The 27,710-nt window shown below is 43.4% G+C and overlaps 1 protein-coding gene across 4 annotated transcripts in view; it reads left to right on the top strand.

The window, feature by feature from the left end:
- IRF2 (interferon regulatory factor 2) overlaps positions 1-24,208 on the top strand; it is a 46,337-nt gene extending 22,129 nt beyond the window's left edge. For all 4 annotated transcript variants that reach the window (XM_069855887.1, XM_069855884.1, XM_069855885.1 and 1 more), the window contains exons 4-10: positions 5,542-5,641; positions 6,232-6,408; positions 8,754-8,800; positions 12,974-13,085; positions 16,132-16,296; positions 21,401-21,447; positions 22,856-24,208. In XM_069855887.1, coding sequence (XP_069711988.1) covers positions 5,542-5,641; positions 6,232-6,408; positions 8,754-8,800; positions 12,974-13,085; positions 16,132-16,296; positions 21,401-21,447; positions 22,856-23,167 — 960 coding nt within the window. In that variant the 3' untranslated portion in view covers positions 23,168-24,208. The remainder of the gene's footprint in view (positions 1-5,541; positions 5,642-6,231; positions 6,409-8,753; positions 8,801-12,973; positions 13,086-16,131; positions 16,297-21,400; positions 21,448-22,855) is intronic.
- The last annotated feature ends 3,502 nt before the right edge of the window (positions 24,209-27,710 follow it).

Here is a 27,710-nt window from a genome sequence, read left to right as displayed (position 1 = left end):
GCTGAATGCTTCCTGCTTAACCTGTTCTTCCGGCCTCGGTCTCACCTGCTAAATCTGGCACCCTGCTTTGGCCTGGTGCATTTGTGGCTCCTTTGAAAGTATTTTCCAACTCTTTGTTGTTGGAGTGAGTATTTCTGGAGACTCTGCTAGGCTTTCTTTTTAAGCTGGGAACAGATTGCTCAGCAGCTAGTGTCAGATGGACATGAACAAAATGCTCTCCTGAGGTGGAAGGGTATATTCTGTTAGTCTCTGGGTTGAAGCAATGAGCTTCTCTTTCAGACTCAAGTACTTCTCTAATACTTCTCAACCTGGGATAAATCTGGGTAACGTAACTCCTCTGATGCCAGACCCAGACCTAATATTTCTTGTCCTGAGCTCTTACTGAGAGCTGTAGACACTTTGAAAGCACAGATGTGGACTCCAAAATGTCAGTACCCAAGCTGAGTTTTTCTTAAACTGACTCAATAAAACCTAGGAGTGTATTTGAGACTTTGAACAGTAATAAGCCCTGGAAATATTGCATGTATTCAGCCATATGTCAAATAGTATTTCTGAAGAGCGTGGAGCAGTTTTGGCTGCAAAGGCTGCTTTATAATGAAGATGGGTGAAAATGCACAAAATCAGAAACATAGGAGCTGCCACTCTGGTTATGACAGGAAGGGTTATCAAGCACTGGAACAGGCTGCCCAGCGAGGTGGTTGAGTCACCATGCCTGGTGGTGTTTAGAAGGCTTGAGGACACGATTTAGTAGTAGACGGGTACTGTTGGAGTTGGTGATCTCTAAGGTCTTTTCCAACCTAATTATTCTGTGATTCTATGACAGTAATCCAGTTAGTCTGATATCCTCCCTATAGTTGTAGCTGTGGTGCTCAAGTGTTCATTTTTAATGTTGAAGAAAGGCAATTTAGGTGACTATTTTCTGTTTAATCTTCGAAGTTAGAAATGCTCGTGACTATAAAGTTATTGGGAGTCCTTTACATTTCAGCTATGAATTTTGTTTCTTGGGAACTTCTTGCATCAATGGCTCTCACATACTGTGGCTACGTAAACAAATATTGCTTTATCCGTTCCCTAGTTAGCTGCCCTGTAAATCTGAGTAGGTCCTTGTTCGTGCATAATAGGGTCACAGCTGAAGGGGAGGAAGAGACTAGTTTTTACTGTTGTCTTTGTAATTTGAGTCCCATGTTCAGGTCCCTATGGATTCTTCTCCCTGACTATCTGTGCTTTGGTGTCAGGTCTCTCCTGCTGACAGTCCATCTCTGCTGTCCTTGCTGGGCATTCTTGCCTGATCCTGAAATAATTTCTGCCGGCTTAATAGATCTGAGCACATTACTCTTAAATATGTTGTCTAATGCTGTCGATTATGTTCCTGTAACCTTTTTCGGTACACCCCAGGAATGTACTTGCTTCCTTTGTTCTGCAATGTGAAAACGCTGCCACTGTGCCAATGGCTTCATTCTTGCAATTTCAGCCCACCAGCCCATAAAGGCAGTTTGCAAGGCATTTCATGGTGTTTAGTGTTTGCAACCCTCTGATCATGGTTTTGCCTTGTGCTTCTGGTGTAAGCTGTTTGCATGCAAGAGCTGGTAGGAAATTTTGTCCTTAGTTATCATATTCTATATTGACCAAGACTTGTCTCACAAATAAAGTATTTGAAATGAATTTTTTTTTTCCTAAAACAAAGCCCTGGCTCCTACCAGGAGGATACCAGGCTAAATGTCCTGCCTGGAGGTTTATTAAACTCTTGATTCCCCACTTGTACTCTCTATTTTGGCATCGTTTTGGGTTGCCTTTATTGTGCGCAACAAGCTAATTGCACTTCTGAGCATTTCTGTTTAAAAATGTTTAAACATTCATTCCAACAATGAATCATTAAACCAAAAATACTTCTATTTTTACTGTAAATCCTGACCGTAAACAAAGCCATGCATGGAATCAATGATACACTGTCATGTGTATCACAGCCCGTTCTGTACCCACAGAACTGACTCTGGAGGCTGTAATATGTGGGGATTTGTGTATTTTAATTGGTGTTTGGCAAGGAGCAGTTCATGGTACAGAAAAGAAGGTGGGCTGGATTAGCAAGAGAATGGCACTTGTGTGTGCACAGCCTTTAAGGAAATAAATGCTAAGGAAACAAATACCGTTCAGGGTTTGTCATTGGCTGTCTCCTCTCGGGGAATTTTTGCAGACTGAGAAAGGATTTAATCCTCTCGCGGTTGAAAAATGACGAATCGGGTACAGCTGACTTACCTAATTGCTTCCCCTGCTATCTGTTGATCACATTGTACCTTCTGCTTTTGTTTTACCTTCCAGAGCAGACCCCTCTCTATATGGCTTAAAAATAGATACTTGTGTACCTGCCTGGTGAAAATGTTATCCTGCTGAATGGCACAAGGGAGGAAAGGAATTTCTTTACCTTCCTAGAGAGGCAAAACTGGGAGGTGAGAAGGAAATTACATAGTTCAGTAGAGGACACAGGTGGTGTGACAAGAGGAATAATGAGAGATCAGAGTCCCTTGTGGATCTGGAAAAGGAAATTAGAGTGGAAACATTCAGAGTAACTGTGACAGCAATCTGCAGGCAGCCTGATGCTTTGATGGATGCTTGGAGTATTACCATCCAGACAGATACCAGTATTTAAAATTTGTCTTGTCACTTTCTAGCTGTTATGTGATCTCATGCTTATTCACCTGCTTGGAGCAGGGTTGCAAGCATACAATACTGTTTTCCTTTCCTCTTCTTGCCTGTTTCTACCAATGATCTACCTTTTCCCTTCGGGTGTCCCCACTGGAGTTTGGTGGCAGTTACTGTTACACTGCAGAAGTTTTGTGAGTTGTGCTTTTGATTTTAGGAGAGACTAATTTTTTAATAGACATACAAGACTCCTGCACTAAAGTCCAGTTATGGAGTGCTGTGCCAGACAGCACACGGTTTTCCAAGTCTAAGAGAAAGCACTGACAAGCCCTTTCCTATTAAGGTGATTGTTAGGAAGCAGGGATATAGGGTAAGTATTTGATAATGTGTGAAATCAAAAATTAGTATTTAAATAGAAAGCATGTAGGTAAACTAGAGAAGAACACACAACCACTGGTATTACTGGAATCAATAATCTTACAGGGTTTCAGGGAAGATTAGGTATTTGATAATTTATGAGAAAATTTATAGTTTCTATATAGCTGTGTAAAATTATATGCATTTTATAAAGTTATAATCACAAAGAATGGTTGGGGTTGGAAGGGACCTCTGGAAGGGACCTCTGGAAGGGACCCCTGCTAAAGCAGGTTCACCTATAGCAGGCTGCATAGGAATACGTGCAGACAGGTTTTGAGCATCTCCAGAGGGAGATTCCACAACTTCTCTGGGCAGCCTGTTCCAATGCCATGACATCCTCACAGTAAATAAGTTTTACCTCAGTAATATACATGGATTTTATGATTTTGTTATTTGTATTATAATTTGCCATAAGTCCATGTGCTTCAAGATGTCTGGGATTGGGAAGAACCTTCTGTAATGAACAGAAACACTATAATAAACACTTAAACTGCTGCTCCTTTGAAGCAGTGAGTATGGTTGAGGATGACAGGATGCTATGTTTGGAGTCTTTTTTGGTCTGCTAGTTCCTGTTGAACTTTTTGAATCATCATTTGGATTATGAAATCCATGGTATAACCTCCATAACATTTTATGGGTTTGTTCAAACTTCTCCCCACCACCAACCATGAGAAAGTTCATCAAGTTCTTGTTGTTAAAAATTGTTTGTTATGGAAATATGAATTTTTTCCAAGCTCATTGGAGTCTATCAGTGAGTAAGGCAAGGAAGCTTATTCTAGCTCTTATGAGTACAGTGATGCTAGGGACCACAGGATAATGAGGTTGGGGCTTTGTTTAGACCAAAACACTTGGGGAAGGAGGAGAGCATCTCTGTAGGTTGATTTGATTATAGAGAGGAGGGGAAAATAAGGGGGCAAAAAGGCACGTGAGAGAAGTGATAGGAATAGATTAAAAGGAAGAATGAGTCTGAGGGCTTGAAGAAGAATGAGGAATGTGTTAAATCTACACTTTAACCAAATTAAAAGGTGAAGCCAAGCGAGAAGGGAATAATGCAGTTCTGAACAAGTGAATGTAAGTGAAAGGATTGAAGACAAGAGTTGAAGGACAATACAAAATGCTGGCTCAAAAAAGAAAAGACCACATGGAAGGGAAGGAAAATAAACCTAACCTTGACATTAGTGAAATATTAACCAGACAGGGAAGAAAAGTGATTGTTGGAGGAAGGGGAAAGGGCAAAGGATTCATCTCACTCCACAACAGACATCGACCATGCAGTTCTTTTAATGGGAGCTGCCTGACTGGAGTTGTTTGTAGTCAATGGAAGGAAATAGTCTCTTAGGGTGCAACTCGGTTGGCATAGCTCAAGTGGCCACCTCGGGAGGTGGTGCTTTTCTCTTCACAGACTGAGAAATGGATCTAAACCTGTTGTGGCAATGTTTATATCACAAGATGTCTCCATGTGAAGCCGGATAAGATGTATTCCCCCCAACAGGGGAGAAAAAACAAGTGTTGTGGGACAAACTACTTTTCTATGGCTTTGCAGAAATGAGCGTAGAGATCTTTGAAGCAACCCTGTGGGTCAGCACATAGGAATTTGTTCCCATGTTGTATGACATAAAAGCACATCTGACCCAACATCCATCTGGCCTGGTATCCTATGTGCTATGTGCTTGTGGAAAGAGCATAGGAAATGTGCTGTTCAAGCTCTGAAAGTCATTGGGCTCCCAGAGCTGGAGCTGCATCCCAAAACTGTCATCTTTAATAGTCACCAGTATACGACCTTGTGTAAGGTTTTTTGATCCCTGTCTTGCCACATAAAGCATGCACTGGATTAACTATATATGGTTTGTTAAAAAAATAATTTAAAAAGCGCCTTCCTTTGGATTGCTTTAAATGTGCTTCTCTTTAGCCTGAAGTTTCTAATCTAGAATACGTTCAACTGTCTTCAATGCCACCCCTTCACATGGGTGTCCTGTATTTTTCATTCCCACTGGAGAGATGTCTACAGTTGATATATTCATATGGCCGTTTGCTTGGCATATAAATTGAGAGATCCCTTTCTTTCACTGTGATAATGTTTTACTACCTGAATTCTAAACCCCTTGAGTTTGCTCTCTTCCTATGTTTGTTTAGTTTCATATCTAATTTTTCTAATAATAAGTGTCTGTGGTGCCAAAACTAGCTTTCCATTGAATATTTAGAAATGTGTAGCACTGCGTGTTTTACCCATGTGTCAGCTTGGAAAGCTGCCAGGCTCATTGTCCGTGAAGGGGCATCAGAGTATTTCATATACTGAGGGCTGCATTCTGCTTTCAATGACGGCAGTGGATATTTTCCTATTGAGTTCAGTGGCAGCAGCACTGGCTTAGAAGGAAGCAAAACACTTGCAGATGCTAGGACTTTTTTTTTTAAATAAGTGACTTGAAGTCATAAGAAAATCCCTTAAGTCAATCAGTATTGGCATTTCCTGTTTGTTTTCCCTTCCAGGAGAAGAAGATTTTTCAGATTCCCTGGATGCATGCCGCAAGACATGGGTGGGATGTTGAAAAAGATGCTCCCTTATTTAGAAACTGGGCAATTCATACAGGTATTGGAACTCTTTTTTTTCTACAGGACAGACTTTCACATTGTTTTTCCTTTTGAAGTTAGATTTTCCTTCTTCTTGTCTTTACTAACACAGAGTGAATTTAAGTTTCTACATTTGTGGGAGTGCTTTCTTCCAGGTCTGTGGTACTCTCCAGCTTTATTGAAGCACCATAACTAATTTACATTGAAGGACACAGTAAAACTTAATTGATTTAAATGTTGACAAGATTGTGTTCAAAATTTTTGGGATTAGAGGACGCTCAGCACTTGGTAGTCTTGGACTCTTAGGCTTTTTATGCCTTTCTGTGGCCAGACATAGTGAAGGTAAATGCTGTGCAAGCTTTTCCATGTTGTTGTCAAGTCACATCTGATCTGCAATGCCCTGGGTCTGTCTTGAGCAGAAACTGTTCATCATGTATTCAAGAAATTTGCATGGTAACGAAATCACAACAGTCTGTCTTGTAACCTCAGCTGTTGTTTGAATGCTTGTCACGTGAATTGAAGGCTGATACCCTAAAGTTAACCTATGCTGTTATTAATTTGCCTTATGTTTTCAATTACATGTATGCATGACTTCCTTTTCTTGCTTAGGAAAATACCAGTCAGGAGTAGACAAACCTGATCCAAAGACATGGAAGGCAAATTTCCGTTGTGCTATGAACTCTTTGCCTGACATAGAAGAGGTGAAGGACAAAAGTATAAAGAAAGGAAACAATGCCTTCAGGGTGTATCGTATGCTACCGTTATCTGAAAGACCTTCCAAAAAAGGTAAAGGGGAGAAAATGTCAGCATGAAAATGGTGTTGAGGGCATTGTTAGTATTTTGGGGCCCACAAAATGTGCTGGTTCTACTTTTCTTGCTGTGAAGCTGAGTATTTCTATCCAGCTGTTCCCCAGACCATAGGAACATCCACCTCTGTGGAAAACTGGCTACATTCAGTTAAGAGTACAAGCTGCATGGATGGAGGATCATCAAGATGTGGTATCTGCAAGCTGGTGATCTCTGTAAATTGAGTTAGAACTTCCAGATCCTAGTCCCAGGTGCCTTGCTTATTTAAGTTCTGGGGATGCAAGTAACTACTGCCAAATGGCCAAGGTTTGGTACAGAACAGTGATACTGCATAAACAGCTGAAGACTTGCAGAGTGATGAACACTCCTGACTTGAATCAGGAAAAAAATGTTTCCCAGAGGAGACATTAATGAGAGTGTTGAGTTAAAGCACAGGTCCTGGAAGTTGAGAGTGCCACGGAGGGAAGCATTTATATGTTTTTCTGTGACACCACTTCCAAAATCACCCATTCTCTTGAGGTGTACTCATAACTGAAGGCAGCATAAATCCATATCTCTTTATTCCTTACTTCTCACAAGAGAACTGTTTCTTCTTCCATCAAAGATGATTAAGGGAATGTTACAGATTAATGCATTTGATTCAGTAGGACTTGTTCAGAATATGGCAACAAATACTTCGCTCTCTTTTTTCAAGCAAGGGTAGAAATAAACTGGTGTGCTGTTGAGCTGAGGGGGAGCAGTATACTCTCTGCTCAGAGCATTAAACTGGGAAATCACTTCAGTAGTTAACGTAGCTACACTAGGCCATTAAAAAATGGCCCTCATTGCGTGATAGTGGTGAAATGGGAAGTTGTGCTTAAATACCTGAATTCAGGGGTTTGGTGTCCCACGTGGCAGGAGAGGACCTAGCTACCAGGTCAATCTCGTAAGTATTTGTTTTCTTATGGAGTAGAAACATGGCTTCTTTATGGCTTTATTACTGGTTTATGGAGTAGAACAATGACTTCCTTAGTCCTCTGGTATTCACTGATGTCTAGGATTTTTGGACAAAAAAATAATTTGCAGTCCAAATGTACAGTATTCCTCTGAAATCCAATTCAGTTCAGCTGTAGCTCAGTTTGCTCTTCTCTTACATAGAGAAGTAAAAGGCACATCTTCAGTTTAAGGTCAGCATGATTGGAAGTGATGAACTCTGACATTTTTGAGACAGAGTTGAACTATGAAAGGAGGCTCAATCTTCAAAAAGTAGAACATTTGTTTTGAAACTGTTTCCAATCTCTCACCTGTCATGTATTTTGTACCTTCTGGTGTATTTTCCTGAATCGTAACCTGTCCCAGTGTGGTAGGTCTCTTTTGTAGCTGTAAGGATTAGAGAGGTTCATAATGAAAGCAGAGATTCTGGAGATGGAGGGTGTAGCAGGAGAGGATTTTGCAACAAGTCCTGTTACTATAAAACATTGACATACTTTAGGCTCTGTATGTGTTCCTACATGCCCTTTCTATGTGGCATGTGGCTAAATCTATGTGCGAATGAGAGCAAAAGAATTTGGTTGCAAACATTTCTAATTCTCAGCGCTGTCTTGTAGCAGAGATGGGAGAAATTCTTGAGACACGTCTGTGCAAACAGTGGGGTAGAACTGAGCTTGCACCACAAGTCTGAGCTTCCACATCAAGGTCTCACGAGGTCAGAGCAGGGGCAGCAACACTGGGGTCTGCCAAGGCACACGAGATTTTGTAAGGGTCATATGCTATGTGGTTTTCTGGATTCTCAAGTCTTGCATGATTGCATAAAACATGTTTGCATTCATTGTAATATATATTTCCCCCTCGCCAGGTCACAGCTATTTACAAAAATATTTGTGGGCATTTATTGTGATCTCTTTTCACATTTTAAATGAACTAACAGTCTCCCTATTCCTGTAACTGCTGTGGGAGTGTCGCAAATGTGATGAGACATGTATTTTGATTATTTTTTTCCCTTTAAAGGTAGTTTTCTCCCCTTTCTTAATTTTTTTAACAGGCCTGTTGCTAGTTTGTCACTCTTCCGTACTTTTCACCTTCATTTTTTGACTGCAATTGCTTTCCTCAGTCCCATTGTGGTTCTTTTGTACCCCTTTAATAAACAAAGCCAAAGTGTCCAAGGTGAATTTTGGACTGCCCAGGCCTTAAGGTGTTTTAAAATTAAGCAAAATGTGTTCTCCCTTTCCTTGGAGGTGCTGCCATTTTAAGACACATTTGGGCTTTATTTCTTAGTGGCTGCAGAATGTATGGAGGATAACTCAGCACACGCAGTACTTTAAGAAATCTTCCTTCTGTTGTTGCAGGAAAAAAAATGAAGTCCGAGAAGGATGACAAATACAAACAAATTAAGGTAAGAAGTGGCTGCTTAATAGTGCAAGAGCTTGTGAAAACTGTTGCAGAGTTTTTTAATAGCCCCGGTATTGTGTTGCGCTGGATATTTGCAAATTGCTTATGCTTGTGGTTTGGTTAAGTAGCTACAGTTATGTTGGATGTTTGGGGTTTTTTGAAAAACGTGAAGGCTGTTAGAGCCGTGACTGACGTCATTAGTTGACACAGCCCTTGTGTTGCAATGCCTGGAGGTTGGAAAACTGGCAGCCTCAGCAATACATTTGCCACTTGTTTGTCTGTGTAAGTAGAAATGCAGTAATTAGGGAAGGAATGCCTCTGAACAATAGAGCTACCTTTTGGAGCAATTAATTTCTGTGTGTAAGGCACTGGAAATTCATTTTCATTTAGGTGAGGGGGAGAAGTTTCGTTAGAGCTGCACATTCTGCTCGTGGTTTGTAAGTCAGAAGATCTTAGTTATAAAGCTCATCATTTGCTGCCTGAGATTTCTGCTTGTTCAGAGTGTGGACTCAATACCACTTTCCCTACAAAGCGCGGTGTTCCCTAGCTTTCACACTTCTGCTGAGCACCAATTTGAGTTGGTCAGGATTACATACCAGCAGCGTTTTGTCTGTCTTTGATTTTTTCAAAAAGCAGATTGCAGTGGTTTCAGACTTTCAGCTTTTACTAAATTTGGTGTCCTTGGGTCACTCATAGCAGCTGTGTCTGCAGCTGGAGGGCAGCTTGAGCCCCTGCTGCTCACTTGTGAAGGGCTGTGCCACCCACATCTGAACGCAGGTTCTGCACCTGCTGGCCAGACATGCTGTCAGCCAGGTGAATCCAGAGGCCTAGGGAAACTCCTCTGTTGAAGTTGGATTTGGAAGTCACATGCTGTCCCAGCATTTGTGACCTGTGGAGTTATGTGTCAGAATTCTGTGATTTTTAAATTGACGTAAAAGAAACACTTTTTAACCATCATACCTGGATCATGCAGCCATGTGTGCTTGTTGTAACATGACTCTGATGGTAGCCTGTATTCTGAGGGAGCCAGTGAACTCCTTTGGTCAGAGCAGAGCAGCACGTGGTGCCTGCCAAAGCTGACAGCAGTGCTTTGCCGTTCCCCTCCTTCATGATCTTTCTTGTAGTCAAAATTTTAAATGTCTGAAAAGCTCTAGTGACGCTTGAACAGTCTCATCCTCTCCTTTAAGAGTAATCTCACAGTCATTGCTGAGGGAGTCCCAGTGATGCCTGGGCAATGAGCACATATGGCTTTTGGCCTGGGAGTAGGTGCCAGTAGGGTGACGTTCACAGATTTGGGTAGTGCTTTCCTCCAGCTCACTTGCCCTGAGCTGCACAGAAGCGTTAGTCCAGGCAATGCAGGAGCAGTGAGCTGAACTGGCTGTGCCTCCAGCATGTATATCTACTGGTGATACCTACTATAAGCTTATGACTTACCAGCCACCAGCTATGCTATGGCCACTTAGCTCTTACAGGCTTAGAGCTGGAGCCAGGTAGTATTCCTGTCTGTTCCGCTGTATTCTGACAAATGCATGCACGAGCTCGCCTCCAGCTATGCCTGGCTTTTAAAATAGATGCCTTCTGTGTTCAGCTACTGTTCAACTGACTATTGAATGTTGAAAGCAATAATAGTGGAGAAGACTGAAGGCAATAATAGTGAAGGGTGCTGGGCAAATTAATGCAAATACACCTTTCAGACTATTGAAAGCTCCTTATAATTGCTTTGCTTGGTCGTATGAATTCCTGAGATCCCAGTTGCGTGTTTTGCATTGAACGCTTTGCAGTTACCCTGAAAACCTCTCTTTAGTGGACATCACTGGGAGTCTGCTCCACAGTCTGCTTGGTAACTGCAATGGGATGATATCACCAGAGGGAAGAGCTGAGGAACCTAGTGCAGATCGTAGAATGCTGGAATAGTAGAATGATTTGGGTTGGAGGGGACCTTAAAGATCATCCAGTTCCGAACCCCCACGCCATGGACACGGACACCTCCCACCAGATCAGGCTGCCCAAGGCCCCGTCCAACCTGGCCTTGAACACCTCCAGGGATGGGGCAGCCACGGCTTCCCTGGACAACCTGTTCCAGTGCCTCACCACCCTTGTGGTGAAGAATTTCTTCCTAGTGCCTAATGTATATCTGCAAAGGGACTTCAGCATAGCAAGGGTGTTGATTGAGCTCCCACCTCTGGCCACTGCCAGACCTCGTGGGCACCAACAGCAATTGTTGGTGGGTGTGATGAGCCCTACCAGGCCCAGCTCACCTTGAACAGGGTGCTCAGGGCTCTTCCCTGCTTTTCCCTGGGGACGTGAGCGCTGCATGTTAGGCAAGGGGGCTATGAGCAAGTCTCCCACATCACAGATAGATCTCTGACCAGTGAGCTTTGTGACAGTGTCTCTCCATCAATACACGAATTCATAGCAGTGGGAGGAGGATGTAAGTGTCTGTGTAGCCCAAATAAAAATAGGCTCTTTCCTTTGACAGAAAATGAAGGGCTGAACTGCCTGCCCGTGGCTTAATTTCTGCTTTATCCTTGATGTATTATTTTAACTACACAGGCAGCTCCCCATTGAGACATTTCTTAAAATCTAAATGACACCTCTCCCCATGTATTTAGCTTGGGCTTCCAACAGGCATGTGGATGCTGAAAATTTAGGTGATTTAACACCAACTATGCCAGTGTACAAGTTGCTGCTGATCGGATACCATTATCCAAGGTCCAGGATGCATATTTGTTTCTACTGCTTGGAAGCGCCTACTACTAAATAAATGCCCCTGTAAACAAGCCTCAGTAAAGCTGAGCAAGGTGCTGCATGTGCAGGGATTCCATGGGGCCTGCTGTGCTGCAAAATTAAACAACATCAGAAGCTTCAGTGTGCAGCCCTAACCCGTCTCTGCAGTCAGTGATTCTCGGTGGATCAATAGCAGCTAATTTTATATTTCCAGCTCTCCAGTTTTTTGACCTGTGGGTTGACACAACAAGTGCAGCTCATCAAAGACCTAGTTGCCATTAGCCCTAACTTGGCACTCTCGTGATGTGCAGAGGCACCTTGGTGCAGGGTGCATGTTTGCGTTACGGCCTTGCTTCATGATTGGGAAGGTGTGGACTTGTGTCAAAGTGTCAGCTCTTGTTGAGTTATGCCATGTGGCACCCAGGAAAGGCCTGCCATGCTATCTCCAGGGTTTTGTTCCCTTGATAAGTTCATACAGTTAGCACTGTGAAGGGCTGTCATCACAAGTCTTAAGGCTCACCTTTGTCCTGCCCTTGCTGAAATCTGAAATGCTTTAAAGCAGTGAAAACGGGCATGGCATCAGATCCAGCTGGCAGCTCTGCACCTCTCTGCAGGTGTCTCTGGGTCAGGAGCGAGACAGAACTTCCCTTGCAGAGCTGACAAGGCCAGTCCAGAGTAAGAGCATAAGACTTTAGACTTTAACTGATAACCAGTACCAGGGAGGAGGATGGGCCTATAGATAATGCTTTAAATATGTGAATAGCTTTTTAAAAGAAATCCTGAGTTTATGGAATTAAACTTCTCGATATCTATTCCTAAGGGAGTTTTTTAGATTCCTACTAAAGTGTATCAAACCCACAGAGATGAATCTTGTGGAAAGCTCAGCCTGTGTAGAACAGGTGGTGTTTTCCCTGCACTGTTGCCCTGTGGTAATGTTTATGATGTGATCTAAAAAGCTGTGTTCAGTATAAACACTGGTTTGCTTTCAGGCTTGCTGCAGAGAAAAATTAAGGTTAGAATTTAGTAATTGCTCTACAGAAGCTAAGGCTTGCTTTCAGAAAGCACTGAGAGATACAACAGGTTTGGAAGGGAAGGAGGATGAATATTAAATAGAGTAATGTTTTAAAGTAAAGTTTCTTCCTTGTTTGTTCCAAATGTTAATCTCTTGTAGTAAATAGCACACTAATTTCTTGTTCTCTGAAGTCTCACTCTAAATCTGAAAATTAAAAATAGCTTTTGTTTCAAAGCAGAAGATTTGGAAATGGAGTAAACTCTGGCTTCTTCTCAGGGAACTAACATTTTTTTTCAAAGATTGGGTCTAGCAGAGAGCAGGGGCTATGTGGCAGGCAGAAGAGATGTGATTTATTAACATCTCAGCAGCAAGAGGTGAACTGAGTCCAGGCTCCTAAAATAAATCAAACCTGACCCAACTGTACTGTTTTCATTCTAGCAAGAACCAGTTGAATCATCTTTTGGGATTAACGGGCTAAATGATGTCACTTCTGACTATTTCCTGTCCTCCAGTATAAAAAATGAAGTTGACAGTACAGTGAACTTTGTAGGTAAGTACGCCTATGCTTTTCTTATATGTTAAGCATATAGGTGACTTCAAAAATCCTTTGACTCTTCCAGACTCAGCTTTCCATCAGCATTTTGTGCCATGGTTGCAATCAGGTCAACATATCTTTTGCCAACCCAAGCCACGTGTGGTTGTGTTTGCCATCTAGCCCCACTGCCATGCAGGGATGGTGAGTGGCAGGGTGGTGGTTCTCCTGAGACCAAAGCATTTGTGAGATTCGCAGGTGACTTTTCCTGACAGGAGCTTAATCCACACAGTAGTCCTCAGCTATGAGGAGATTGTAGCCACTGTCACATGGGAGTTGAACTGTCGGTGGATGGTGGTTTCCCATTGCTCAAAGCAGAGGTTTGTGTAGTATACCATTTTATTCAGGAGTTTTAACCTGCGGATGAAATGGAGGAACTTGCTTCTTTTTACTGGCACCTCAGTAGCAGAGCTACTTCTTAACATCACTGAGTTCACAACAAAGATTGATAAAGGCTGCATTTAGAAACTGGTACATTAGGAATTAGCTGTCATCTCAGCATGTGAATAATTGGTTCTCAGTAGAACAATTTGGCTTATTTTTGACAGCTCCTTTTTGTCTGAGGTTGTCACTGCAGCGAGGGCTTCTAGAATTGTGACCCATATACCATTTTCACTAGAATTCCACTTTTATGTATGTCAAAAAAGTGTTTGAAAAAGGTGTTAGTCTTCTGTTTGGAGAGATAATAGGAATTATATGCTGTGGCTGCTTTTGCCCACGTCTCAGGTCACGAGGCTTTGCATAATCATTCCCTTCAAATAGTTCTGTGGCTGAGGAGTTTGTGAGTAGTTTTTCTTCCCTTATGGCAGTTCATTTAATCAGCTGTTGCTTTCCGAGTGTTAGAACATGATTATTGCTTCTACCATTACAGAGGGCTTTATAACTTGAAGGAATAGCACTGTAGTTCTGTTAGAGCTTCCTGTTTACTGACTGACTCATAAACAAATCTGAAGCACACCTAGGCCAATATGCAATCCCAGGGAAGAAGCTTCATACACTTTTGTTTTATTTTACAGCCTTAAAGTCAAACAGAGATCAGTTAACAGCAGTCTTTGGAACCTACCTGGTGTTCCCCCAAATCCACTAATATCAGAGAGAGTAATTTTGCTGCAGACATCTCAGTTTTCTACAGTATAGTGTATTCTGAACTCCTGTTTGATTTTATCATGAGATGAATGCGTGTTGCACCTCAGAAGATCTCAGGCCAAAGGTCTGTTGTGGAAACCAAGCAAGAGGTTCAGAGGAACAGAACTGAATTTGCACCTTTAAGGGCTTTCAGTTTTCTCTGGACTAAAAGAAATCCATTTTCAGCGGTAGGACAGCAAGGCTTGGGTGGGTAACTGTCATCTAGTGTTGTTTAATTAATGGCTTGTGAAGTGTGCTGCTTAACCAAACTGGAGAGAGAATTCCTTATTTAGGACTTCAAGCAGTATTTTAAAGTAAACAGGAGAAAAGGGTGAGATAGATCTGTTCTGCCGAAAGGAGGGAAGTCAGCTGAAGGGAGGAAAGACAAACAGCACCTGCAGTGTTTTTGACATACGTGCAGCTCATGGGAAAGTGGTGGCATACTGCCTAAGTGAGCAGTAAATTTTGCCTTGCAAGGTATCTCTCAGGGTGGGTAACAATTCATCTGGTATTGAGGAGAAAGATAAAACAGTGCAGATGGCCTGCTCATACCCTAACAAGGTTGCACAATATTGGTTTCTCCCAGATAAAAATTAAAGCTACATTTGTGTGCTCTTGCCCCTGACACTACACTCAGTTAAAACCAGGGTGTTTCGGAACCAGAAAAGTTGGAAATACTGTGGAAATCAAATATGTGGCACAAAATTGCAGTAATGGTAGTGATCCAACTTCTGAAAAATAGACTATCCACTATTTATGTGATTTTCTTTATGCTGGAATTGTGTCAAAATACACATCCAGCTTTGGAAGACTTTCCAGTGGCTACCTGGTACTTAACAAAGAACAATATAGAGCTTTTTGCTGGATCCATGCTGGATTAATGCAGTTGTCATGTGTTCATACTGCTGGGATTGATAGGGGAGTTGTATAAGACAGAGGGAATTGTCTCAAGCAGCTCCAGAGAAGTGTGAGATTCTGGCTTTCACCATAGTTTTGCTTTGCTCAGTAACTTCTTGGTACCTCCATTTATTCTGCTGTTTCAAAAGGGTGTTGTGTGGCTTAATTAATGTGTGCAGAGCATTTCAGGACACTTGCAAAGCATCGATGGTGCCTTCACTTTGTAAAAATAAATAATGTTCTTTTGGTGTTAAATATCATGTGCCTGGGGGAATAGGAAAATCCTGTGTTAGTGACTAACCAGACTACAGCTTTCAGTCACAGATCATGGGGATTGCAGACTACAGGTACAACTGTGGTTTTCTACATACTGTCACTGGTATTGCAAGGATCATTGAAAGTAAGCATTTAATTGGAGGAGAAATTTTCTACAGATTTGTGTCATGTATAAATCAATATCACACCATGATTTATATGACCACATGGCCAGTTTTTTGCCTTCCAGTTCTCATCTTCTGATGCATAATTTACACGAGAGCATCCAAAGGCCGTGAGGTGTTGGCAGGTTGCTGGGTGAGGATGCTTTCTCAGATCAGGAGAGGTTGCTGTGGTCCATATGTCCTGATGAGACTGTGTTTCTAGGTGGAGGAGGAGTGTGGCTGTGGTCTTCTTGGGAAACGCTCTGGACAGCTGGTATGTCAGGGAGGGTGCAAAAACTCTATGTGTGAGAGCCAGGGAAGAGTTGGGACATTTTCAGTCATCACAAGTGGGGGAAAAATATCTCTGAAGCCGATGGAAACTAAATAAATCACACAGGTTTTCTTAGAAGTCCCATTGAAAGCAGGTGGTGGCCATGGAAGAAAGTGCTGAAAGGGTTTGAAAGGCTCCCTCAGATGCCAAGCCGGCTCCAAGGACAGGCTCTTAGGGAACCAGCAGGGTTCAAGTGTTACGAGTAATGAATTTTTTTATTTCTAACCCCAAGTCGTAGGACAGCCACACTTTGATGGCAGCAACGAGGAGCAGGTGATAGTTACCAACCCTCCTGATGTTTGCCAAGTAGTAGAGGTGACAACAGAGAGCGACGAACAGCCCCTCAGCATGAGCCAGCTGTACCCCCTACAGATCTCCCCTGTCTCATCCTATGCAGGTAAGCATCCTGTCATTTCTTTACACTCTTTTTTTGGCAATGTTTGGGAGACACTGGGGGAAAGTGGGCTCTTCCAGGGTAGCTGGCAAAGATCTAGAAATGTCTATTCAGTTGCCTTCTGCATTTTTAGCGACACTCAAAAATTCACAGGCCTCTGCTCATTTCACCTTGGGAAACAGCTTGGCAGATCTGAGGTTGGAAATATAAGCTGCAGATTTTAGCCTGTGACTAATGGAAAAAGAACCTTTTGAGATGTAATACAGAGACGTCTTTTAATCTTTTATTAGAGGGGCATTTTCAGTGGTACAAATGATGTGCTGCAAATATTGTGTATCCCCCTTGTCCTTAACTTACTAAAGATGAAAGGTCACCTCTGCTGTGTATTTTCTTGGTGCCTAGCACAGTGGTCACAGAGTGCTATGGGCTGCACTAATGATATATAATGCAGATGTGGAGCTGAGGGCCCTGGGGGGTGGAGCTGTCTTGTTTTGAATAGTCTGCAGCCTACAGCAGCCATGTAGCAGCTGATAACAAGTGGTTCTGGGAGCAGCATAGCTGTGGATGTCTGCTTCCCATCTGGATTCTCTGATATCTAAAAAGGGCTAAGATAACAAGCTTCCCTCCACCTCCTTGAGTCAGGGTGCTAATGGTTTCTCTTTCTTGTCTGGCCTCTTGTTTTCATAAAACTGGTAGGAAGTTAAGAGTCTTTGTCACTCCTTTATCCCTTATCCAAGTCTGACAGTATGTTCAGAGTTGTTAGGGGAGAACAGAGATAAATGTTCACATGGGCACACTATATAGAGTTCCTGTATACATATAAGTGTTATTTCTATAGGAAACAGGGCAAAGCCACATTTGAAAGTAGAAAAAGTTTCAGATCCGACCTGTCCTTTTGTTCTTAAAAATGTTGCTAAACTTGCAAGCCTTGGTGGCTGTGGCTAGAAAAACAAATGCCTTCTTTTTAGGCAAACTTAGGTATGATTTTTTCCCCATGTAATATATTATTTTACACATGGCTTTGCCTTTTACTTAATAGGCTGAAATTACTTCCAGACACATCTCTATAAAATATGTATGTACTAGTTTTTATCTTTGGATCTGAGTGAATATGATGTTCTTTTGAATAGCCTCCAATGTTAGTCGGGTAAATGTGGATAAACGATTATGCTTCCCAGTGTGTTTAGTCTGTATTGGCCAAAGCATTTAGAAGGGCTTTGCAAAGCATAAGGCAGGGGAATGAGAGGGCTTTAACTTAGTATAAGCTGGGAGATGGGGCCTTTGAAACACATGTCCTCTTTCCAAATGCTTCTTGCAAAACTTTTCCAGTCTATGTGAACACAACAATGATTTCTTCTAACTTCAGCTACAGGATCTAAGTTCTTGGAATGCAAACAGAAGTCACTGTCTTGGTTCAGAAGTTATGGTGTTTACTTGGGCTGGGACAATAGAGAAGGGTGGTCTGGTGACAGCAGAACCACCCTGACATAAGCAAGTCATGAGCTACCTACCCAGCATCAATGCAATGAGCCTGCATAAGGCAAATGAGGCATGGCTGAAGTAATTCTGCTATCCCCTTATGTTTTCTTAATATCCTGGTGGCCCTCAGCTGTCTAACTTATACCAGGACCTGCTAGCCCATAACCCTGATAACACAGAGATGATTCCATGCCACTGACATACTTCTGAATGCATCTCAAGGCAGCTCTTGAGGATCTTGGTTACTTTAGCTAGAGGCCAATAAGAAGTGTAGTACTGCAAGGATCTGTCCTGGAAAAAGTCCTACCTAATATATCAACGAGCAGAAGAGGTGTTGGAGTACACACTAGAGGACTTTACAGGGGACACCGGTCAATATATTTGAGGGCAGGGCAACCATCCAAAGAGACTTGGAGAAACTGCAGGAATGGGTCAGCATAAATGTCAGGAAATTCAGCAGACGGATGCCAAGTCCTGTGCCTAGGAAGGAAGAGCCCTTTGCAGCGGTAGAGACTGGGGCTGATGGAATGGGGAACAGCTCTGCAGAAAGGTGGGTGGGGGGTGGACTGAACATGAGACAGCAGAGCACCCTGACCACAGAGAAGGCCACCAGCCTTCAGGAACATGGCCAGGACATCTAGGGAAGTGATTATCCCCTTAGTTACACTTTTTCTGGAGTATCTGGTCCAGTTTTGAGCCACCCACTCCAAGAAAGATGCAAACACATGTGAGCAAGTGCAGGAAAGGGGTAGCAGGATGATCGGATGATCAAGGGCTGGGGCACTCACTCTGTGAGGAGATGATGAAGGACTGGGGCCTGTTCAGCCTGGAGAAGAGATGGTTTTGAGGACCTTATTGCAGCTTAACCTTACCTGCAGGGATGTTACTGAGAGGTGGAGGCAGACTTCTCACAGCGGTATGTGGTGGGAGGATGAGAAACAGCAGGCATAAATTGAAACAGGAGAACTTGGTCCAATTGAATCTAAGAAAAAATGTCACCTTTTTCACCACAAGGACAGTCAGGCAGTAGAGCAGGATGCCCAAAAGATTGTGCTGCCTCCATCCATGAAGGTTTTCAAGACCTGACTGGGTAAGGTCCCAAGCAACCTGATACAGTCCTGTAGCTGCCCCTGCTTTGAGCAAGACTTTGGGCTGTAAACCTCCTGAGGTCTCTTCCAGCCTGGATTGTTCTCTGAAATCCTTTTTGTAAAGCATGCATTGGCCCTTGAGGTAGGAGTAAGGACAAGGGACTGGGATTTGTTAGAGCCCTGAAAGTTGTGGAAGACTCTTGTGACTATTTCTGGCATTGTTTTGCTCCACACAAACTCGTACAGGAGAACCATGGGAGCCCAGGCGCTGTTCAGGGATTTGCTGGGTAGAGTTGCCTGCTCTGTCAGGCGTTACTGCTGAATGGCAGAGAAGAAAGATTATGACCATAGGAGCTGTGCAGGAACAGTTAGTTTTGGTCTTCTGAAACAAGAAGTAGCCTGAGGTATCAGTTGTCCTACATAAATCTTTTTTTATTTCAAAAACACTTCTAATTCCTTTCTGAGGTTACTCAAGCAAATTATATGAGTGGCCCGTTTAAGTTTTCTCGTATTTCTACTGACATCTGTGAAATCCATTTGTTTTAGTACCAAGGCTGTTGTCAACCTCCTCTTATGATTGACACTGATTCAAATAACCTTCTTGATTGAAATAACCTCTCTAACTTTCCATACCCAAATGGCTAGCTTCCCTGGCTTTGCTAACTATAGTGCTATCTCTTGCTCAGCATTCTGTTATGTATAAACACCAAGCATGGATTCCTTTTCAGCTGCATCACTCTTTTTTTGTTGCCACATGTTTCTTCACATCAAGGAATATCTGTTTCTTGTCTCTGTGTGCATTTCTCCTATTGATTCTATCTCTGGGGTCATTTCTCGTTTGCACAGATTAATTTCTGCCTCTTCTCCCCCCACAATGCTTAGTTAACCAGCTTAATCACATTAGCGTGTCTCTCTTTACCTGGACTAGTGAATGAGAAGCCCTGCAGAGTGTTAACTTCACAGGCCTTTGCAGTTAAACTTCACATTTCAGACTGATTCTCTGCTTACTGTGTGCTATGGCAGTGATTCTGGTGTAGGGGAGGTGCTGGCTTTATCAAGTAGTAGTCTAGAATAGCTGAGCTACTGGCTTCCTTGCTTCCGAAAGGCTTTGGGTGCAGTTTAGCTCCTGAGGTCTGAAAGAGCAAATCAGACGATTGGTTTACAGCCCTCTGCCTAAATCTAATGCTGAGCCTTCAGACAAAGGCAGGGTGCTGCCAATCCCTCTGGATATGTGCAGCGGTACGATCTATGAGACACAGTCCAGGGAGCCTTAGCTCTCATGTTATGTCCAGTGCAGAGCAGAAGGTTGCTCTCTGAGAAAGCAGGATCATGGTTTATGGTTTCAGGAGTGTAGGGGCTGTGCAAAGCAGTCTGCACAGGCTAAAATGCATGACACAGAGCAGAGTGTGGAAACTGGGACTTGAGAGCTTCCTTGCCTGCTACAGTAACTCATCATATCATTCTTTCAACTTTGTAATTTCTGGGCTCCTGTTGGCTCAGGAGTGGATGAGCTCTATCCACTCAGCCCTTGTGGGAGAGTTGGAGAAAGACCTCTTCCTAATGCTGTTGATAGCCTGCTAGATGCCTAGCGTTATCCTCCCAGGAAGAAGGCATAGGTTGGTCTTGAAAATGGGAGTTTATGCCCTATCTTGGATATGTCTGAGGCACACAGTGCTCTGAGCAAGCCCATGGGCCACGAACCTGACCTTCATATGCTGGGAGACCTGTATTCAGACACGTGGTCTTGAAAACACTCTCAGAATTCCTGAGTTTCAGGCTTTTCTGCCAGCAAGGGTTCCAGCTGCAGGGAGGATGGCTGTTTTGCTGGAGCTGCGCCCCTGCATTTACGCTCTGAAGTGACGAGAGTGAGGGAGGTTGTGCATGGTCGAAGGAGATGATGGGGCTGGAGACAGTAATATTTCTACATGTTTGAGTGGTGCATAAAGGGTTGAGAAATAGGCTGTGAGGGGGCACTTGGCTTGGATGGCAAAAGCGAAACCAGAGCGAAGTATAATAACAGTAGTAAAGCACCAGAAGTGACAACAAGTCCTTGAGGCAGCAGGCTGAGATAACAGTTCATGAAACAAAAACACATTTATCTCTTCTGGGGTGGAGTTGTTGCTGGTTTTGCAGGGAGATAAAAATAAGGATTTGGACAAGAACTCAGCTCTTTGCCAGGCCTGGAGCTGCCAAGAGAGGGTGAGGGAGAGGGGGCTTTCCCTGCTTGCTGGAGGCTCTTCCTTCTGCCCAGAAAGCACAAATCTACTTCTTCCCTCTCCATTGCTTTGTTTTCCAATGTATAGCCATGCCAACTGTGATAGCCATGTGAATTTACACCAGCTGTTCAATGCAGCTGTGCTGGGTAGCCCTTGGGTTACTATTGCTGAGGCAGATGATCCTTGCTCCTCCATTGTTTTCCAGTTGTTTGACTTGTCTGTTTGCTTCCACTTGTTGGAAGTTGATGAAGACTCTTGAGCTGGATTTTGCCACAGTGGATGGAGTAGTGCAAGTTTCATTTTTGTTTCTGTTTTGTTTGACAGAAAGTGAAACGACTGACAGCGTTCCAAGCGATGAAGAAAATGCAGAGGTAAATGTTTTCTCGATTTTTAGCACTTTAGGGCAAGGTCTCAAGAACAATACCCTGAGATATTCTTTCCCCTTCCGTGTTTGCAACTCTGTTTACCAGTGAAGTATTCATTTTTATAATAGCTAGGGGAGAAAAGCAAACCAGGAAGGTTCAAGGGATACAAACATTTGGGTGATTGTCTGGCAGAGTCAATATCTCTGCAGGTACTTTGTTCCTCATCTACCCAGTCTTCAAGGAGATTAATTTGCATGAGAAAATACTCTGAAGAGCTGTCAACAATACCAGCTGGTTTGTTAATATGGAGCGAACCAGTGGACTTAGATGAATATAAGTGTGTCTGTGTGCACTATGCATTGACATTGGTTGGTAGTGAGTATCGTGTCTTGGTTGAAAGCAAGCTTGCTTTGTTTTCCTTAAATGGAACCTAGTGGAACTGTTGGATGAAATGCTTACATGTATGATAGAAATGCAACTTGAATGTTTAATGTATGTGAGGCCAAAAGCTTTCCTGAGCAGTCAGTTGAGTATTGCTGGGTGAAAGGAGCCTGTAAATACCCTCTGCATGAACATTTCCTGAGCAGCACCTATGCAAAACCAGCACTCTTCTTTTGGGGCTGCTGTTAGGTAGGAGGAGGCACTCAGATGCTGTGTGCTCCAACTACATTTTTGCAGAAGACCTTTTGCAAAGCTCTCCTGCTGTGCACCCCTCAAGCCCTCTGAATCCTCCTCCTTGGAGAAGTGCAGGTTCTGCAGCTGTGTAATGGCATGGCTGACCCTCTTGGATTTGTCTCTTGTGCCTTGGTTAGGGTGGAGTTTGTATGTAGGCTGCCAGTAATGACTCTCCAGACCTCCTTTGACAGAACATGCCATTGCAGCACGCATGACAGGGAAAGGACTGAATGCTCCTCTTTCTTTGTTGAACCTCCTCCCTGTGATAGGGGACACACCATGAAGTGGCAGTGGTTTTCCTGGCAGCCTTGCCTGCATTCACAGTTTGGATGGTGCTGTTTGAAAGGTCTTGGGTCTCTGTGCCTGCCTGTTGGCAGGAGGGTGTTCTTTCTGGTAATAGAGGAGATGCTTCCATTTGGAGCTCTGAGTGTTTGGTCTTCCACGTCTATTTTTGTCTCAGGCTTACTGGGAATAAGGCCTTTATTTTCCATTAGAAGAGCGGTCAGAGCCTCTTGAGTGCTGGAGAGCCACCAAAGTTTAGGCATATGACTTCAGAAATGGAGAAGTGGCTAACAGCAACGACATTCAAAGCCGTCAGATAGAGGCTCAAGCTTTTAGAGATGGGGTAATTCCTGTGCCATTCGTGGATGTTTCTGTCTTCATCTTGTTACTTAGAGCACTTTGCAAAGTCACATTTGCTTATGTGGTTTTTCCTTCTTTTTCTCCCCCCTTTTTTCAGGGACGACTTCATTGGCAGAAGAAAAACATTGAAGGCAAACAGTATCTCAGCAATCTGGGAACGAGGAACACTTCTCATATGCTTCCCAGCATGGCAACTTTTGTAGCCAACAAGCCTGACCTCCAAGTCACCATCAAAGAAGAAAGCTGCCCACTGCCTTACAACAGCTCCTGGCCCCCTTTCCCAGACATCCCTCTGCCGCAAGTAATGTCCACAGCCTCCACGAGCAGCAGCCGGCCAGATCGTGAGACACGGGCCAGCGTCATCAAGAAAACGTCAGACATCACCCAGTCTAGAGTCAAGAGCTGCTAAGCCTTTGACAGTGTGGGTTTTTAGCTTTGTTTTGTTTGGTTTTCTATTTTACATTTCTCTGGAAGAGGTTCATCCCTTGACGCACACGCGACAAATCTAAGGTAAAGCCTTGGCAATACAAAGCATTGCTGTGTCCAACTCCACTGCCGGAGTGTTTTTAACTCAGGACTCCAGCCGTCAGTACGTACACCTGAACCCAGGAGGATTTCCAAGGTTGCTACATAGGAAAACAGCTCAAGAACTATGGCCCACTTACAGGTTCCAGTGTTTCATAAGAGGACCAACCGACCACAAGGGAAGTGGTGCTGCTGCGCTTCTTGCTGTCAAGGCTGTGATGGAACTGAAAGCCTCAGAATGGAAGAGAAAATGTGAACTAGCTGGAATATTTTTAAATAAAGAAAAATCTATTGTGAATATTGTACATAGTGCAGTACTAGCAACGTTGCAGTCTGCTTCTGCACCTTATTAAGAAAGCACTTACAAAAGGCCTTTTATTACCTTGCTCTACTTAATGGCACATTGAAGGTCCCTCCCCACCTGTATTCTTTCCCAAGGCTATTCCTGCTAAAGTGTCTTTAAAGAATAGAGGAAAGGAAGTTAAAACTTCCAATGTGGATTTCATACATTTTAAGACTGCTTTTCTCATGTTTGTTTCTAATCTGCTATGCTTGAATGCCGCGTGGTACAATAGCAAAAAAAAAAAAGAAAACTATTACAGAGATATTATGCAAATTCCCAGATTTAAAAAAAAGAAGAATACTCTTAATTCTAACCAGAGCAAGCTTTTTTATTTTTTATACAGGGGAATATTTTATTCAAAGTAAAATTCTAAAGTGAATATAATTTTTTTTAATCTTTTCTACAGCAAATTTATAATTTTCAGATTCAGTCCTTGGTTATCAGCAGTTATTACATCCTTGTGGCACATTTTTTTTTTTTTTTTAATTTTGTAAAGGTGAAATAGCTTTTATGAGCTCATGTAGCAATCAGATTATCCTGTGGATTGATAATAAATATGGTATATAGTTAAATTTTTAATAATCCTCTTGTTTGTCTCTTTTAATCTTTCAGAAATCCCAGATGGCATGGCTTTGGTAGGTGAATGTGACCTCTTGGAGTGAGCAATTAGTGTGAGCTGCCTTTATAATTTCTGGAGTACCCATCTAATAGGGTGGGAAGTACTGTGCTTTTTGAGACAGCACAAGGCAGAAAGAGAAACTAGAGCTTAGAGGTGGCATACTCAAATTTGGCTTCACATTTAGGGGTTGGGCGTTGGGGCACCTCTTCTGCTGATATTCCATAGTTTGACTTTGAGCAAGTTACCCCATGGAAGGGATCTTGTGAAAGTCCATCCACCACCCAACGAAGGCTTCGCTGTGCTTGCCCTGTTCTTGGTAGATCTCTGTTTAGCTTACTTGCAGTTTCCTTATCTGTAAAAATCCCGTTTTGCAGCGTTTCAAGCAATAACTCCTTATTAGTGGAATAAATCAGGAGTCAAACAAACATTCCCCAAGGCTATCACGTCATGGCCAGTTCTCATTCCTCTCGGTCTTTGAGGGAAGCTACAGAGCGTCTAATTAAGAGTCCACAGTGGCTTGCAGGGTTGCATGGTGATGGTGGACGACGAGCCATGACAGTGACTGTGAAGCGCTGTACGCTTTGGGCTGTCACTGGCATGGGCAGAAGTTGAAAGCACTTTCCCTCTTCAGTTTTTCAAGCTGTTGAAAATTGAATGGATTGATTCAGGTACATAAAATACTTGGATGCGGATTGTCCTTCAGGTGTGATTGCCATTCTGATACCAACCTGACAGATGGCTGAGCTGAGTACCTTGTATATTGGGTTGATGAGCAATAACATGCACAAACACGTCTGTATCACAGGAAGATGTGCTAACTGGCTATTCAAAAGGGGCAGCAAACAGTAGGATTTTGCTGTGTTCTTAACTTGATCCTGCAATTCCAAATTTCATCACAAGTCCATGTGAAATTTGAAGTTTTGTCTTGCCACCCTACTACTTGGTGACCTGGAAAGACAAGGTTAGAGGTTTGGCTGGGATTGGGAGGAGGAGGAAGCCCAGAGCAGTATTTGAAGTAAGGCTGAATACTTGTAATGGTTCAAAATCATCATATGTGAACTTTCTCTTTTCATTTCATTGTACGCTTGCCCTTCCAGTGGCCCTCTGGGTCCAGAGGCCTCAAGGTTTCGTCTTCCTCCGGGAGGTTGTGACTATGCATGCGTGTGTTTGTGAGGATGTTTAGGGTGAGTTTCCAGGATCCTGAGTCCTTTGCCAGCAGGGTTAAGAGGCTCATAGCACATTTGTTTTACTTGGTTTTAGGGCTAACCTGGGATTATTTTTGTATTTTCTTAACACAGTTGCTTTAGCTTTTGGAATTTCAACTAAACTTCCCAGCTAAAGTTTGGAAGTTGCTCTGTAGTATCCCCTAGACTCTTTTAACATGACAGGCTCCTTATTTTTGTTAGGGAGGGACCTCACAGGGTCACAGAAGAGCCAGGACCAGAAGGATCCCTGGGGCACATTGAGTCCAACTTTCTATTGAAATTAGAACCTTAGATGATGTTATCCTGGGCCTTATCAAACCAAGTCTTGAACATTTCCAGCAAGGAAATTATCTTCTAGGCTTCATGAGTCCTTTTCTTCCAGCCTTTCTTGTGGCAAGTGCCCTGGCCTGCAGCTGGACCTGAGGGTAGGGATATGGTTGAGGCTGGAATCTGCAGGTGGAGACTAGCTGGAAAGGGACTGTCTGGGGAGACTTGGACTGGGAGAAGAGTCATCTCCTGGTGTATTTTTATTGTGGGGAAGGAAGAGTTGGGTTAGGTAGAAGAGAAAGCCCAGAGCTGCAGTTGTGATGGGACTGGGAAGGGGCTGCTAAATTCAGTGGAGAGTTGATGCTGGAATCCTCTTGGGAAGGTTTGTTTTTGGAAAGGAAGGGCTGCAGTGCTGGGGAGGAGACTGTGCCTAGGCTGAGAGTCAGGGCTGGGGGAAAGAGAAAGCCCAGTCGTGTGGGACTGGAAAGCGTCATGCAATGTAAACTGAGTGCTGGCACTCATCCTCTCCTCAGAGGAGTAATTAGTCTGTGGATGGAGAGATACTCTTGTCTCTGGCTCAGCCTGGGTTTAGCATTAAGAGTTAAGGCCGAGAGAAAGCCCAGAGGCAGAGTTGTGTGAGGGCTGGAAAGCATCTTCCAAAGTAAACAGAACTGACTTGGAGGCTTTTACTGTTCTGAAAGCAGGGCTGCTGTTTACCTCTGCAGCAGCTTGCTCTCTCCTCACAGTTCAGATTCATGGTGTTAAATGTTGGCACGTCTCCACAGGCTTCCAGGAAGGTGGCCGTGTCCTGTATGTTCTATACTGTGAGAGGCAATGAGTTTTCTTTCCTCCTTTGTAGTAGGGGTTTCAGGTCTGTGCCCTCCCTCATGGCATTGAGGAAGCATCTCTGAGGCCTTGTACCTTCCTGCAAAGACCCTTTTTGTATCTGACCCTCTTGCACAAGTGGTCCTTGACCTCAGTCTTGCATGTCCATCTGAGAAAGGGAACACATTTGCCCTTTATGGCAAAACATTTTTAGCTTTCTCAGTTCCTGAGGCTTACTCAGGTGCCTACGCAGAGCTTGGCCTCTAACAGGGTTGCTGAAGAGGAGTGAGGACTGAGCTGCCTTTTCTGTCCCCCGCGTGACTTCGGGTGAGAGCCTGCCTTCGGCAAGCCGTGCAGGTCAGTGAGGAAAGCAGCTGATTGTTCAAGGGCTTCCTGAGTTCTTCTAGGAATGTAAATGTTTGTCTGCAATGCAAACTTGTCACTTGCCAGGAGAAGGATATGCTATTCTTAGCTTCAGCCATCTAAAAATGAGGAGTAGTCCATGGGGAAAGGCAGGCACCTCCAATGTAACTCGTGCATTAACTTTTATGTAGCTAAAGCAAGTCACAAGGTCACATCTCACCAGCGTGCTGGTGGCCAGGTAACTTGTCTCACTCTCCCCTAGGTCCTGTGAGGAGGGCAGCTGAGCTGCAAAACTACTAACCCCCACCCTACTGTGGTAGCCGTGCCATGGGAGAGACGCAGATGTACGTCTGCATACTTGGTAAATTCTCCTCTTCCCAGGAATATGTTTGAAGCTCTTCCAAGAGGTATCCAAGCACAGGAGTTACGGTGTGTATCCATAACACTGTTCCATCAAAGAGAGTATCCACTGTGCAAAGGCAGTGGCACCTCTCCAGCTTGCTCAGATAAGTAAGTGCAGCTGGCCAGCTGTGAGGTGATGTAAACACAAACGAGGATTTCTTCAGGCTGGGGCAGCTGACGTTTATTCTGAAATGCAATGCATGACTATGCTTGTTATCTATACTTGTAAAACTATGTAAAGTCACACACACACAAAAAAATCTAGCCAGCCTTTAATAGTGAAACTGTCAATTCAGTTCTGAAATTCTATGATTCTGTGAAACACTGGAAACTACATTCCTGCCCACTGGCACTACGAGTAATACCAAGTTAGCCTTGTCATGCAATTTTGTGATGTGGCCAG

This window comes from Phaenicophaeus curvirostris, chromosome 4 (genome assembly GCF_032191515.1).
Source record: "Phaenicophaeus curvirostris isolate KB17595 chromosome 4, BPBGC_Pcur_1.0, whole genome shotgun sequence".
Lineage (NCBI taxonomy): Eukaryota > Metazoa > Chordata > Aves > Cuculiformes > Cuculidae > Phaenicophaeus > Phaenicophaeus curvirostris.
Note: the sequence above shows the minus strand (reverse complement) of the source record. Positions and strands in the feature narration are given on the sequence as shown.